General features: G+C 38.0%; 2 protein-coding genes across 2 annotated transcripts in view; one reads left to right on the top strand and one right to left on the bottom strand.

Annotated features, from left to right (window-relative positions):
- The window catches only part of LOC140929159 (uncharacterized), a 30701-nt gene extending 26461 nt beyond the window's left edge, over positions 1–4240 (top strand). Inside the window, exons 10-11 of the mRNA XM_073379029.1 lie at positions 451–496; positions 2473–4240. Coding sequence (XP_073235130.1) covers positions 451–496; positions 2473–2544 — 118 coding nt within the window. The 3' untranslated portion in view covers positions 2545–4240. The remainder of the gene's footprint in view (positions 1–450; positions 497–2472) is intronic.
- Positions 4241–4376: 136 nt separating this feature from the next.
- Positions 4377–15063, bottom strand: part of LOC140929158 (uncharacterized) — a 67933-nt gene continuing 57246 nt past the window's right edge. Inside the window, exons 23-33 of the mRNA XM_073379028.1 lie at positions 12122–12275; positions 11802–11868; positions 11660–11726; positions 11432–11517; positions 10852–10978; positions 10643–10684; positions 9285–9371; positions 7982–8042; positions 7418–7467; positions 6648–6779; positions 4377–5482 (exon numbers count right to left, since the gene is read on the bottom strand). Coding sequence (XP_073235129.1) covers positions 5408–5482; positions 6648–6779; positions 7418–7467; positions 7982–8042; positions 9285–9371; positions 10643–10684; positions 10852–10978; positions 11432–11517; positions 11660–11726; positions 11802–11868; positions 12122–12275 — 948 coding nt within the window. The 3' untranslated portion in view covers positions 4377–5407. The remainder of the gene's footprint in view (positions 5483–6647; positions 6780–7417; positions 7468–7981; positions 8043–9284; positions 9372–10642; positions 10685–10851; positions 10979–11431; positions 11518–11659; positions 11727–11801; positions 11869–12121; positions 12276–15063) is intronic.

Genomic DNA, 15063 nt, shown 5'->3' with positions numbered 1-15063 from the left:
ATCAAATGCCTGTGAACGCTATATTGACTCCTCACTGTAGTATAAAATGATGGCTGTCAACAGATGAGCAAGTCCATTACTCACTGACTTTCCACAGCAACTCTTCGGGGGTTTCTTGGGGAGTATCGCGTTTGGTCTCAGGCAATAAAGACCCAAAACTAGGCTGAGACCCAGTTAACCCCAATTGAGTTAGTGTGTATTTAGTGAGTGATAGACTTGTTTATCACAATTAAATACCGCAACGGAAATTCCACGCTACCAGCGGACGTTCTACGTTGTTAGCGTACATAGCTATTGAATCTTTTTTTCTTTTCTGTCTTTGTATTCACCTCCGTCCGTGGAGCATCGCGTTTGGTCTTAGGCAATAAAGACCCAGTTAACCCCAGTTGAGTTGGTGTGTATTTAGCCGTGGTGAGAATGATAATACGAACTGAATTTTTCATGTTCTAGTTACAAAGTAAAGGAAAAACGTGGCGATCTTCCCAATCCTCATTTGGTAAGTACATTGTATTATTCTTTACTGTTTTAAGTACATGGTTGCTGATGCAATAAATCAATGTTTTGTCAATTACATGCTTTGTCAAGTTGAACAAGTATTAACATACGTCATCAATCTAACAGCAAATCTGGTCTTACCTTTAAGTTAATTATCTTTAGCCAACTAAAGGCAAGTATTAGAGCATCAGTGTCATATTGCACTGAATGTTTTGAGAAATCTGTTCATTAAAAAGATTTAAGAAGGTCCTAAGTTGGGGTATAACCCAAACGCTTCAAAGTCGTGGCTCGTCATAAAACTAACAGGAGAGGAGAAAGCACGAGAAGTCTTTGGAGGAACCAGTATTAACAACAGAACAGATGGGAGAAGTATCCTGGTGGCTACATTGGAAGTGAAAGTAGATTCGGCAAATACGCTGAGGAATTGGTAAGCTCGTAGTGCGACCAACTGAAATACCTGTCGAAGATTGCAAAGACAGAACCACAAGCAGCTTATGCAGCATTTGTTAGCCGATTCAAACATAAACTGAGGTATACAATTGAGGATGACACCATCCTACAGCAGCTCAACGAGAAGATGAGCCCAGAACAACTGAGGGCAAACGACCTTGCAAAGATGAAGGGTGCCTTGAGCTGGTTAACAACATTACCACTAAAGTCAGAGAAATTCAACCTGAACAAAAGGGAATTCTACGATGCGTTCAGCCTTAGGTACTGCTGGACGCTGAAGTACCTCCCATGCCGCAAGAGATTCGACGTTGATCATGCAGTGTCGTGTATGGAAGGCGGATCTGTCCGTAGGAGGAATGACGGCGTGCGAGACCTGTTCGCATCCCTTTTCATGGACGTATGCCATGATTTTGAGGTCGACCCACACCTTAAGACCTTGACAGGAGAAGTCTTAACAAGCAGTGCCAACTCCTATGATGAAGCTCGTTTGAATGTCAGTGCGCGGGGTTTTTGGCAAAGTGGGCAACGTGCATTTTTTGGTGTCTGAGTTTTTAACCCTTTGGCAAAGAGCCACCTAAACCAAAAAACTGACACGGCTTTCTCGAGCAATGAGAACGAGAAAAAGGGACAGTACAACCACTGAATTATTGAAGTCGAGCATGGCTCCTCAGCCCTCTCGTGTTCTCACCTTATGGTGGAAATGGTAGAGAAGCCGAACGATTTCTCACTGAACTAGCCCTGAAGCTATCCGGGAAGAATCAGATGGACTATAGTATTGCAATTAGCTGGAGGAGAGAAAAACTTTCTTTTAACTTATTAAGATCCGCAGTGTTATGTGTAAGAGGCTCCAGAACAACCAAACATGAGTTGAACTCTGATTTTAGCGGGGCTGAAATCGGAAATGTGATTGGAAAGATAAATAAATAATAAATGAATAAATAATGGTTTGGAGGTAGCACATCCACAGAGTGGTTCTTCGTCTACCTGATTCCTGGTCGAACTGGAATTTGGAAATGTTGGTTTTTGAGGAGAGGGGAAAACCGGAGTACTCGGAGAAAAACCTCTCGGAGAAAGGGAGAGAACCAACAACAAGTACACACGTTTTATTCTTTTAAACATTTTATAGAACAGTTTCCACCCAAGCCTGGGGCTTTGAATATTTTTTAAAATAAATTTTTATCAGTGAATTTGTAAAAATAATTTTTATCAATGCTCAATGCTGTAATCTTTTATTGGATAATGTTTTTAACAAAGTTGTTATTTTAAAATCAACCATTTCCATGTGGAGGAGATAACCACAATTTTACTTCTTGGCAGTACCAATGACCTTTTTAATGTTCGTGGCCTCAGTGATCTTCGCAGTTAACTCGAAATTTCTTTCCTAGAATTTCTGAGGTTGAATTCGAAGATTTCTTAAATATTCTCCACCAACCCTTGTTTCTACTACAAAAGATTTGTTTGTACGAGAAATTATTCAAATTGCATTTAAACACTAATTATGGTTTTTTGGTTTTCTTTTTTTGACAGACAAGTCCTATTCAACTAGAATCTGGGAAAGAGGAAAAGACTGGTAGTAAGACAAAAGAAACTGAAATGTAGCAATTCAAAGGTCGTTATTTTTACTAACAATTTTGAACACAACTACACTGTATTCCGATTGAAAATTCCGAAATTCAATCTTTGACCGATTTTAGGATTTTTAACAAATCTCAGGCGGATTCGTTAACAAATATAATATGCAGAGGTCAGTCGGAACCAATGGATCGTAATCCACCAAAAAATGGATCGTTAGATCCCCTTTCCTTAGGTTTCTGACTGGCTTCTGATGTGGGTTTTGAATTTAAAGTGTTAAAGGCGCAATAGAATCGGTCGATTATAACCTCGGTCAAACTTAGGTAGGCCTAAATAATAGATGCCAAGACTAATTGTACAATCGGTTCAAAACCTTGAAATTAAAAGAGCTTGACCAAATTCCGCTCGTCAAATCTTATACAGATTTAGGGCGATGGTTAGAAAGAGGTTGGAAGGGGTTAAGTATTTTTTTAAAATATATTTTGGACTGCGGATATATACCGTAAAATTCCGAAAATAAGCCCTGGGGCTTATATTTTTCAAAGACCCTTTTTGAGGGGCTTATTTTTGGAGGGGCTTATGTACGGAGGGAAATTTGCGTTTCAAAATCGATTGGGCTAGCTTATAGTGGGAAGGAAATTTACCATTTTTGCTTTGTTTTACTTTGTATTCGAGGGCAAATTCCAAGTACAAGCCCCCCGGGGGGCTTATATTCGGAGGGGCGATTTAACGGAGGGTTTTTTGCGTTACGATTCTGGGGGGCTTATATTTGGAGGGGCTTATACATGGAGGGACTTATTTTCGGAATTTTACGGTATATAAAAGTAGAAATAATGATCCTCGGAGCTGAATAAGCAACCTGGCGTTTAAAAAAGAACCTGAAAAAAATTCAGGTTTGAAATATGAGTCATTTCATATTCCATTCATGTCATTTCCACCATAGGGTTTTTTAACGAACCCACAAAGGCCCTCTCTCCAGTTGGTTTGATCAGCTCAATGGATAGAGCGTTGCGTCCGGTCATCGCAAAGGTCAGGGTTCGATTCCATGTTAAGCCTGAATTTCTCCAGGTTCTTTTTCAACCGTTTAGGCTGTTTATTCAACTGCGAGACTTTAAGTGTTGTGGTGTTAGACGGTGGTTTTGATGGGGGTAGCGGTTAAGCAATGAAATTCTGACATTGGTAGTGGTGTGAAATAAGAACATTTTGATAGTGTTCGAGGTGAGAGTGGAAGTGATGCAGCGTTGGAGATGCAGTTGGTAGTGGTGATGGTGAAGGTGTTGGTGGCAGTGCTGTTAGTGTTTGTCGTGGTGGCGGAGGCAAGAGTAGTGTTGACAGTGGTAGTGGTTGCATTGGAATTCATGGTGGTGGTGTTAGCAGTGGTAGTTGGGGGGCAGTAATGGTGTTGGAAGCTGTGGTGGAGCCTTCGCCGCTCAATTGGGAAGACAGTGGTTGTTTTTCTTGTAAAACCTAGGAAGTGTAGCTGTTGAAAAATGGGATTGTAGTAGTGGCATTGGAGCGGGAATTGATGGCGATATGGAGAGAGAGGAAATATGGTTGTGAAAAAGAGGCAGTCTTGCAACGGTAGTGGATATGGTGCTACCGGTAGTGACACAAGTGGTGTAACACTTCAAGTTTAATCTGACTGTGTTCTGTTAATGGAACTTGTTTGCTACTGTTCTGAACGCTCGACCGATGAACGCTTTTATAACTATGGTGAACCAATCAGAACCACTATATAACTGTGGCACCACCTTCTAACCAGTTGTTAAACCAACCACCAGCACCTCAAAATAGAAAGGGAAACTAATCGATGGTCTCTCTAAAGCTCTTCCCACATCGCATTAATGATATCAACACAATACGCTATAAGGTTATCGGCTTTAATTTATGCCAATATCATACTACTAAATTTACCATCTGTCACTAGTTACAGACGAAACAAGATAATTTTGTCGGTCTTGATCTATGTAGAAATAAATAAAACTTGTGCAGAATCATTTTTTAATATTACTCATTCTATCTTGCCGCAAGAACGGAGAACCATAACATACTAATAATCTCGATTAAGGTTTAGCACTTGCGAAAGGCGAAGGTAACGAAAGGAACGCAATGTCTTTCTCTCTGTTAACTCCCACTTTTTGTTACAATTTATTTGTACGTCGTCTATTCTTCGTGACCGGGAGCTCCTTTCGAAGGCTTGGTTTAAGCCACACTCAAGGGATCATATGATCTCTTGCCACACTCTAATGTAGGAACAATTCATTCAAATTTAACAGACATGCGACAAAAGTGTACAAAAACGATTTTTTTCCAGCTCTTTTTTGTTTCTATACAGGCGCAGCTTTTGTGCCCATAAATGAAACTAACCTTTTAAAGGACGCTATGGACACAGACAGATCAAACGCATGGGATTGTTTTGGCGCAGTTTAAAAAAATTATGTAATTTTAAATAGAACTGGAGGCAGGGATTTTCATTTCCGTTTGTAAGTTGCGTTTAAACCTTGATAAGAATAGCACCTAAAAAAGCCCACTTATCGGTCGTTTTCATCACCAGCATTCATTGTATCAACACGCTTTCGTCCGCAGTAAACAGACCATCCGCGATCCGTCCTTAAGTAGTTTAGACAAACTAGAGGGTTACCATAGCTATTGCTTGAGTCAGTTATTAATTACGAATGTTGTCTAGTGGAAGAATTTCAATTTGGAAAATGTTCTCGTTTTTGAATGGCAAGCTATATCGTAACTCATTTACGAAAACGTAACACCTGAATCTATGTGTTAACGAATCGATACATTCGATCCTACGGAAATCAATTTTGAAGTCTCATAAATTACACAATGTAAAATTTTGTAACAAGCCAAAGCATTCCTCAGAAAATTGATGGTCATTTTAGTTTCGGCTTGTGGCAGTAGACTGCTGACCCCTCAATCGTGTGTGCTTTGATGAGCTTGTTTCTTCGTCATCCTAGAAATGACAAAAATAAGTTGTCTTAAATGAAGAATAAAGAAATGAAATAAAGGAGTAATTTGGTGATATATGCACATTTATCGCAAGTTGATTCTTTTCCGCTACAATAGGCCAGTTGAACTAAGAGGTCATGTGACACCGTTTTTTGTAAAAAAATGAAAGTTATATGATTTTTTCTCCGAAAGTGATTAGTGGGTCATATCTTAAACAGAATAATAGTGATTTGGTTTTTCAAACCCGCACTATTTTATTAAAATGAGTAAGTTCGTAGCTGGTCACATGACCAAAATGTGATTTTTAAAATTATGAATTACCTCTTTCTGAACGCAAATTTAGCACTTAAACTTAAAGGAAAATTTTGAGAAGATGATGTGGTGGCGTTTACAGCACATCTGAGCGTAACTATCAAACGTTTAACAAGATATAAGCATAAAGTAGTTTTGGCCGCCATGTTGGAGGGCAAGAGTATGCCCTCCAACATGGTGACCAAAACAAATCATACCACTTTGTTGAAAAATCAAAGTGCTATAAAATATCTCCATGAAATGCGTTTCCTCTCAAATTTCGGGTGTAAGATAAATTTTGTGCTCTGGCAATTTTTGGCATCAGCAAAATTCCAACTCATTGTTTAAATGAATCATTGGTCACGTGACCTCTTAGTGCAAGTGGCCTATTTCACTCTCGTTTCTCTCGTACTCCACATTTTCATTTGTTTTCGCATAACCACGCAACAAAATTTTATTCTTTATCATCATCACGAGCGTTTCACGTCCGCTAGTACGGCGTCACTCCCAAGGATAAAAATGAAAGTTGCATAAGTGAGACCAGCCATGAACCGGTGGAGAAGAAGTGAAGACAAAACCTCCTGGAAAACTGATATTTGCGGTATTTCTCATACACCTAGCGGTGTGTTTCTGTTAATTCTTACTATCAACGTTAACCCTAACCTCCCTTAAAGTTGACTAAAACACTGACGACTTCTATTTATTTATTTACTTTTATTTTTTTTTTTTGCTATCCAACGCACAGGATAATGAAAATGAAAGAAATAAGTTCACTTGTGCATTGAACCGTTTGTTGAAGGTCGCCTAAAGCTATTTGACGACACCTTGTGCGCTAAATCTTAACCTCCTATCAAACAGTAATTTTTACTTTTACATACCACAGTCAGAGAGTTAAGGGAAGACATTTCCGTCGCCATATCTGTTACACCCAGCCTGTTAAGATTGTTCTCTTGGAAAGTGCGCTTGATTTGCAGGGAATTTTCAGTTATGTCTTGACGTTCATCCAGAGGCTACAAGGAAACGAGAAAATTAAGAAATCGATAAGTTAAACACATCTAAGAGAAAACGTTTTGGTAGCCTGAGGTTTAACTTGGCTTATTTAATAAGATAAAAAATCTACCCTAGAACCGATGCAAAATTACAGTCGATCTCGTTATCACCGTCAAACCTCGTATTCTTGTATGGAAAGTATAACTTTCAATCACAAGAGTGCTAGGTACACTCTTAATGTTCAATAATAGACTCACAAAAAGTGTTTCTTTACACGTTAATAGTAATGGGACAAAGGATACATCATAGAAGTTTAACCTTAGGCAAAGACATTTTTAAGCGACGTACGTCAACCGGAAGTAAACGTTTTGCATTCTTGGGCAAATTTGTCGCAGTTTACAAGAGTAAAGACATTTAGCAGTTCAAATTACTTTGGTAGCTACAAGACATGTTGAACGGGAAAAGGCTTCACTTCCGGCTGACGTGTGGTGTTAAAAAATGTCTTTGCTCAAGTTCCCTATTATGGTTCTCCTTGTCTTCATCCGGATAAAAATAGCACCAGTTACAGTTTACAATTTTTCTACTAAGTGATGGGAACAGTCACCAAAAGTTAACCAAACGTACCAGAAATTACGACTGTTGTATTTCAAATAACTACCTGCACTTGAACCAATTTCGTTGTTTTCTTTTGCCTGAAATACATCTTTGCTGTAAGTAAAAATTGCAAAACAATTGTTTATTGTTTTGTACAAACTGAAGCAGTTTAGTCTTGGACAAGGTATAGGACTCAGAGGGTTTGGTTCTAGAATGGAGTATCATTTTCCTGGAAACTGATGAACTTTTAGTCTTGCCTAAGAAAACAGGCAATAATGACGCTAAAAAAATGAATAGGGCAAATTTAGATTCATCCGCAACTAAAAGGCGGGAACGACCTTATTAGTTTCTGGAAAATAGTGATCCTAGGATATGAGAGTTTAGTCTAGTATAGGGTAGCAAATTCAGCTGAACTAGGGCTAAGAGTTCTGGGGTGCCAGCGGCACATCCTCAGCCAAAAATCTCTTAAGTACCCCAGGGTTTCCCACCCAAGAGTTTTGACGTCCTCGTTTAACTCTAGCACCTGAGGTAATAGCACTTTCCTTTATAGGGTTCGTACGTCGCAGAAAAAGCCTTTTTAAGCAGTTAGTTAAAGTACGAGTGTGACATAATATCTGTTATCGGTTACCTTTGAGTTTATCAAAACTGTTGGAATTCAGACTTTTCTTGCTTGAAGAACTTCCGGATTGCTGAAAAAGGAATAGCTTGGTATTCAAACGAACAAACCGTCATTCTGTATTTGTCACTAGTATGGTAAGGCACTCTATAACTCATTGTCTTAGCCAACCCTCAGTCAGTTTTGAAATCATTGTATAGTGACTGAATCAATGATGATATACGGCGAGAGCTGTAAGTGCCGTGTTTTCAGTTCTTAAATATTTGGCATTTACTTTTTAATTTTTTTCGCATTCATTTTTTTTTTTAACTTTTATCTTCTGGAAAAAAAACAGCACGAGCTGTAAAAAGACATGTCGGTCTTATTTTAACCAGAAGTGGTTTTGAATTTTGTATAATGAATTCTTTTTGCAGATCTTCTATTTTGTCGTTCTATTTAGCCATACAGGTTTCAATCAGTTGATGAGTCAGGGGTTATTTTGTAAAGAGCCTGTGGTGCGGTATTGGTGCTGAGTGAGACATAAGATTTATTATTATTCATTCAAAATATTTTTCCGATTCTAATTGGCTAAAAGCACACGTTTAATTCACCATAAGCAGTTTTGGAAGAATTTTGTGTTTAGCGAGGAAATGACGTCAAAAATGCAGCGTTCTTTCAGGTTAATGCACCGTTAACCGAGAAGACCTGGGGATGAGGTTGAGTTGTTTTGGTTGTGAACTTGAAAAATGGCGGACATGTCACTCGCATCAAGAGTAAGAACTAGGCGAAAAAATAGCTAAAAACACGGCAAGAACAGCAAGAAGACAACTCGAAGGGCAAGAGCAACCCTAAACGTGCACTATCGAAGATGAACTCAACATCGATGGATCGATGGAGGTAAGCACGTTTTAGCCATGTTTTTAAACTAGGAATTATTTTGAATGAATAATAAAACAATTATTGAATTCGGCTTTCTTATCTTTCTTAGAATTGTGGAGATCTCGGAGGGTATTATCCGCCTCGGCCAATAACACCCTCCTCAATCTCCATAATTCTTCATAAGATACTAAGCAGTCATTCATTGATTGTTAAATCAACTGAGTTAATAAAAGTCAATTTAGCAACAAAAAAAGTCTCACAAGTTGACATTCGAGTTCTCCCCCTTCCCCCTCTGGTCATACCAGAGCGAATCCAATCTATTCAGTGCGAATGGCGAATATAGTGGGGAAGGCTCGCCTCTCGAAACGCAGCCTTCACGTAAATGATAACCGTTTTACAAAACAAGCTGTGAAGACAAGGTGACACAATATTTATCATATCCCATTCTAGTTCTTACCGACAGTGAGAATGAAGCCTGGTAGTTGGAATCGTATTCTTTAGAGAGAGCAGACTTCTCTCTTATTCGGCGAAATGCTTGACGAACCTACAAGAAATGGAGATCTAAGAAACCTTCGCGCACTTTAAGAAATTTACAAAGAAAGTCAGTTTCAGAGAACTCTGACACGACCAAGAGGACTCCCAAATAATAAATATCCGGGAAGGTTATCACCTTTAGCTGTTGGCTCAAGACCTTTCTAAATTACTTGTAACTCATTACCAGAAATCGGCGACATTTTGCGCCCGCGAAGTATTTGGCATGCGGTTTCAAATTATCAAGATGGCGGCATAAAGAAAGCAGTACGCAGAAAAAACAAGGACTGAAATGACACACTATCAAAGGATCTGAATCAATTTAATTTCTTTTTTGAGGTAGTCAATACAAGGGAGAATGAAAAAGGGGAAACTAGAGTCCGGGCTCCTGTTCGAATGACGATTTTAGAGAGAAGAAACAACTTCGTTTCATGCGTGACTTGGCAGAGTAAAAATAATTTTCAAAAATCAGGGCCCACAGTGCACTTAGCCAGCGGTATTCTGTATAATAATAATCATATATGAAGTACCTACCTGTAAAGATGGCGATCAAAACAAACTGAAGACAGAAACCCTACTTTTCACAAGGAATAATAAGCGCAGTGGTGCGTTTTGTACCGCTTTTATCGCAGAAATGGATGTATTTTTACCTCTTTTATCGCAAATTTTGCGGCCATTTGGGGAATGGATCAAGGCTGATTTTTATCACGTTTTAAACTTTGAACATCGATCGATGATTAGAGAGGTCGGCACCAAGGATTCACATCAACGAAATGTTCTAAAATGTGGAGAGAAGGTAGGCACCTCTAAGTTTTTTTGAAAGAATTAGAGGGCTCAAGGAACTGTAACAGCCGTTCGTAAAATGTGTTTTTTGCGGCCCGTTGGCGAACTTTCGAGAGACCAAAACTACCGTAAATAATGATATGGTACGTACACTTTACATTTAGAGGTCGGCAAATGTCGTGTGTGCTACTTCAGATCTGAAATTTCCACTTCTTTAATTTTCTCCATACATTTCTCTATAACGATCGGCGGCCATTCTTAGAGAGCGGAAGGTCTGGGTCGAGTCTGGGCGTCCGCCATTTTGTCTTAAATTTCTGGTAATGTTACGGAAACCTGAGGGTAAGGAAAGCCAGGGAGATTCATCGTTACAGGAATAGTTAGCTCAATGCCGGTGTTTTCAACTTCGATTAATTTGAACCACCTTCTTCTCTTGCTTTTAGTTTAAATTATCATTTTAAATTGACCGGTCTATTAGATCTGTGTCAAGTCTTTCTTACACACCTCACTGTTAAACGCACAATGCAGCAGAAATATCAGTAAGCCCTAGGAAATGAAAGACAAAATCAGTCCAGCTTTAATAAAGTTCAAAACTGTGAAGAAAATGTAATTAAAGAAATTTTTGGCAGTTTAGCTTGGCTATTCAAGTAGGTATAAGGGAATTAATTCAACAAAAATATAAAGGAAACAAGTAACAAGGTTTTTAAGTCTACCTGAAGTCCATTGATGACAGCGAAAGCATATTCGAACACAATGGTGTTCTTGTTTACGGCAAAAAGACCAAGAATCCAACCAACTCCGAGAATAGGCATAAGAACAAACAATCCCTTAATCCCAGCTCTAGAAAAATAGAATGGGATGTTGATGTTAAAAAGCAAATGATTAAAAAACAAATACTATTTTTTGCTGAACGATGCCAGTTATTAACAGTTTACCTAACACCAAAGGAAAAAATTCTCAATTTCTTTGTCTCTAAAGGGCAAATATATTAGAAACTATGCATCATGTTGCCACTGTCCATACAAATCGTTTCAGAAAATCAATGTTTTGAACTTATAATGTTGGGTTTTATCCAGAGTATGATTTGCCCAAATATTCACATTCCAGAAATAAATAGGTGTTTATCGTTGTTGATATCATAGTTAAGGAAGAGGAAATTGTCTTATAGATAGACTATATTGTTAGCTGGTGAGTTATTATTCTTTGACTTAAGTGTGCGGTAATTTCACTTTCGTTTTGCCTCGATTGCAACAAAAAAACTGAAAATGTTTCCTTTGGCTTTCGGACACTTACTTGACATGCATGTGCTCAGAGTTTTTTACAGCCTTGGCGGAGGTCACAACCGTGTGTACCACCTTGAACAAGATGAAGCTATTTATCTGTAATAGAGATGACAGAAAGATTTTTGTGTTTTATTAGATTTCATAATAGATTGCAGTTATTTCATGCTGACAGCGAAAAGATTCCCATTTTCTATCCTTACATAACTACATGTTGAACAATTTAGGCATTTGCACATACAGTTATGACTGCAATAACCGGTCCTATGAACGCCCACACTGTTCCATCTTCCATTGACAGCCAGCAGCTGCAATCAATAAACAATAAACTTCGGTTTTAGAGACTGTGAAGAATAGATTAATATTCTAAACGTGTATCTTACATCTCTCTTGAACCATAGCTGTCTGGTCTCAAAGCTACTGCAATGCTGACGGGGATCAGAGGAAAACCTTCAAATGAAGAGAAAGAAAAGAATTCAGATTCTTTCTTTTATTTAACTCTGACTAACCAACCCGTAATTTACAGGTAAACTGTTATCATCTTTTTACTGTGCAACATGGAGCTGGAGACCTTTGGGTAATAAACGGCAATTGACAGGCTGAAAAAGGTTCGAAGAAATGTTTGAGCAGAGAGAGCTGGGCTTTAACATACTTCCGATAATGATTAACCTTATAAATCCACATCTAAATTATATTTACTTACCCCATCCTGAAGCATAGTAATAACACATTTTGAGATTCTCACACTTGAATACTTGGACCACTTTTAAGTACAAATGCACTCCTTCAACTAACATCCAAGTGAATGCCGTCATAAAAAAGTAGTGAAGAAACACGGCAATAGTTTTGCAAAGCACCTAGAAATATTTAGAATTCTCCCTTTCAGTCATAGGAATACTTTACATCAAATTCGCTAACTTGGACAGTGTTACTTAAGGCAACATTACGTCTCATTCTGTACAGGTTAATTAGCCATTTTTCATTTCAAATTGAGTTTGATAAATGTGGAGAACTTTGTTGTTGTACATGATATAAACAAACCTAACACATTACTATGATTTACTCTTTTGAAAGGATAAATATACGGCTGTCAAGTAAGGTGCCGCCTAGTAAACGGTATGGTAACAAGGGAAACTGGCATCTGTCACACCATAGCCCTATTACTACTTGGCTGAATATTAACAAAAAGACGAGTTACAATCACACCATACTTGAAGGAGATACTTTAACGCGTTTTCCGAAACAATTTCTGTGGGAAAACGACTCCGCTCAAAAATTCAAAGATGCTCTGAGGCTCCCCGTATACGAACACTAATACGCGTTTATATTGCTCGCGACACATTCAATGAAAATACTGAGCTATCCGTCAAAAAGGTGGAAAACATTTTAATCACAACGGCTAAGTGTTGTTTAAAGATAAGAGCAGTAAAACGCGTAAGCGTATCAAATCATTATCCAACAAAAAATGGTTCGATAAAGAATGTCGTTTGAAAAGGCATGAATTACGAAAACTAGCAAACAAGAAACATCGACACCCTTTGAATACTACCATACGTGAGCAATACCATGATACTCTGGCCCAATACAAGAAATTACTTAATTCTAAAAAGAATGACTATTACAATGCTAAGATTTCTCAGCTAGAAGAAACTGCAGACAATTCAGACGCGAAAACTTGCTGGCAATGCCTCAAATCGTTGGACGACACTAGAAAAGGAGAGGATGTTCTATCAATCTCCCAAGAGAATTGGCTACAATATTTCCACAATCTTCATTCAAATAAACCTCTTAACCCAGCGCAGCAAAACATTTGCAATGAGCTAAGACAAAATGAATGCCATGGTCAACACTCTCGTCCTTTAGATTTCATGATAACTGAAAAAGAAATACGTAAAGCTGCGGAAAAGTTAAAGAGTAACAAATCACCATTTTCGGATAAAATTAGAAATGAAATGATAAAAGCTAGTATTGATACACTGCTGCCCGTATATGAAAAATTATTTAATTCAATTCTTAACCAAGGGACAATGCCACAGACCTGGTGTGGTGGTCTTATTACTTCCGTTTACAAATCGGGCGGACGAAGCGATCCGGCAAACTGCCGGGGTATCTGTGTCTCCAACTGCCTGTGAAAACTATTTTGTTCTATCTTAAACCAACGACTTCTCGAGTATATCGTTTCTTTGAATATACTCCACAAATCTCAAATTGGCTTTTTATCGAATAAGCGCACAGCAGACCACGTCATCACTCTCCGAACCTTGATAGATATTGACGACCTACCTTTCGCATTTGAAAATACATTATCTGATCCTTTTGTTTTGCCAAACGGTGCAAAACTAAATTCTCTATTATATGCAGACGATTTAATCATTTTATCACGATCAAAATTGGCTCGATAAACTATCTTCATTCTGTACTTCATGGATGATGAAAATCAATGCCAAGAAAACAAAAATGATGGTTTCTCAGTAACGTGCGAGAAAAAAATGCTGATTTTGACTTTCTCATAGATAGTCAAATAATTGATGTTGTACAAGAGTACACTTACTTAGGAACTCGAATGTCCTCATCGGGAAATTTTTCAGTGTCACTTGCGCATCTCAAGGAGGAAGCTCTTCATACCCTCCTCAGCTTGAGACGACACACGAATCTTAGCAAACTAAAAGCAGCTCTCGCCTGTAAAATATTTGATCTCCCCTATTCTAACATATAACAGTGAAATTTGGGGTGTGTATGCCAAACGATACTTGGAGGTAAACAACAAAGCTTCTAATATAGCTTGTAGAGCAGAGCTTGGTCGTTTTCCTTTAAATCATGAGTTATTATCAATCAAAAAATTCTCAAATATACAGTCTAACGATGAGGAATCTCTCGTGAAACAAGCTTTTTTAATGTCATTTGACTTGCACTGTTATGGCAAAAATAGCTTCCACTCTCATTCAATGAATATGTCAGAATACTTTAAGCTTCCTTACTTTAACCCTGATTGATTAGATATAGCTATGGTAAAAAGCTATGGAAGTTCATTGAAACAGGAATGTATCTCATATTGGCAAAACACCCTTCAGCATTCTCAAAAACTTGAATTTTATAGATCTTTTAAAAGCGATCATACGTCCTCCAGTTACTTAGACTTAACAAGAGGAACAGCTGGGAGAAGGGCTTTAGTGAAACTACGAATAAGCAATCACAAACCAATGACAGAGAAAGGCAGATACAATCAAACAACGAAGGATAATGGCATTGTCTTTTTTGTAGATGCAATGTAATAGAAGACGAAGTTCACTTTCTTTTTCAATGTCGTACATACTCTATGATTAGAAATAAATTCTACTATAAAGTCAAGACTCTGATTCCAGATATTATCCAGTTACCTATTAAAGGTTTGATCAATGAACTGATGAACTCTTCTAATTACTTTATCAATATACAATTCATAAAATATATTTCAGCTTGCTTTGATGTTCGTGACAAATTATTATCAAAGTAACATAATTGCCCTGTGTTGTAATTTTGATTCCTAAAAATAGCTTTTGCGATACCGTATGTGCTTGTATGGTCATGCAAATAAAACTCGTTGTCGTTGTTGTTGGCATCTCTTCGCGTCGGTCGCTCAAAAGTTACTGGTGCATTGCATCATCA

Source organism: Porites lutea, chromosome 2, assembly GCF_958299795.1.
Source record: "Porites lutea chromosome 2, jaPorLute2.1, whole genome shotgun sequence".
Classification (NCBI taxonomy): Eukaryota; Metazoa; Cnidaria; class Anthozoa; order Scleractinia; family Poritidae; genus Porites; species Porites lutea.
The sequence above is the reverse complement of the archived record's forward strand: the minus strand, read 5'-3'. Positions and strand labels throughout refer to the sequence as shown.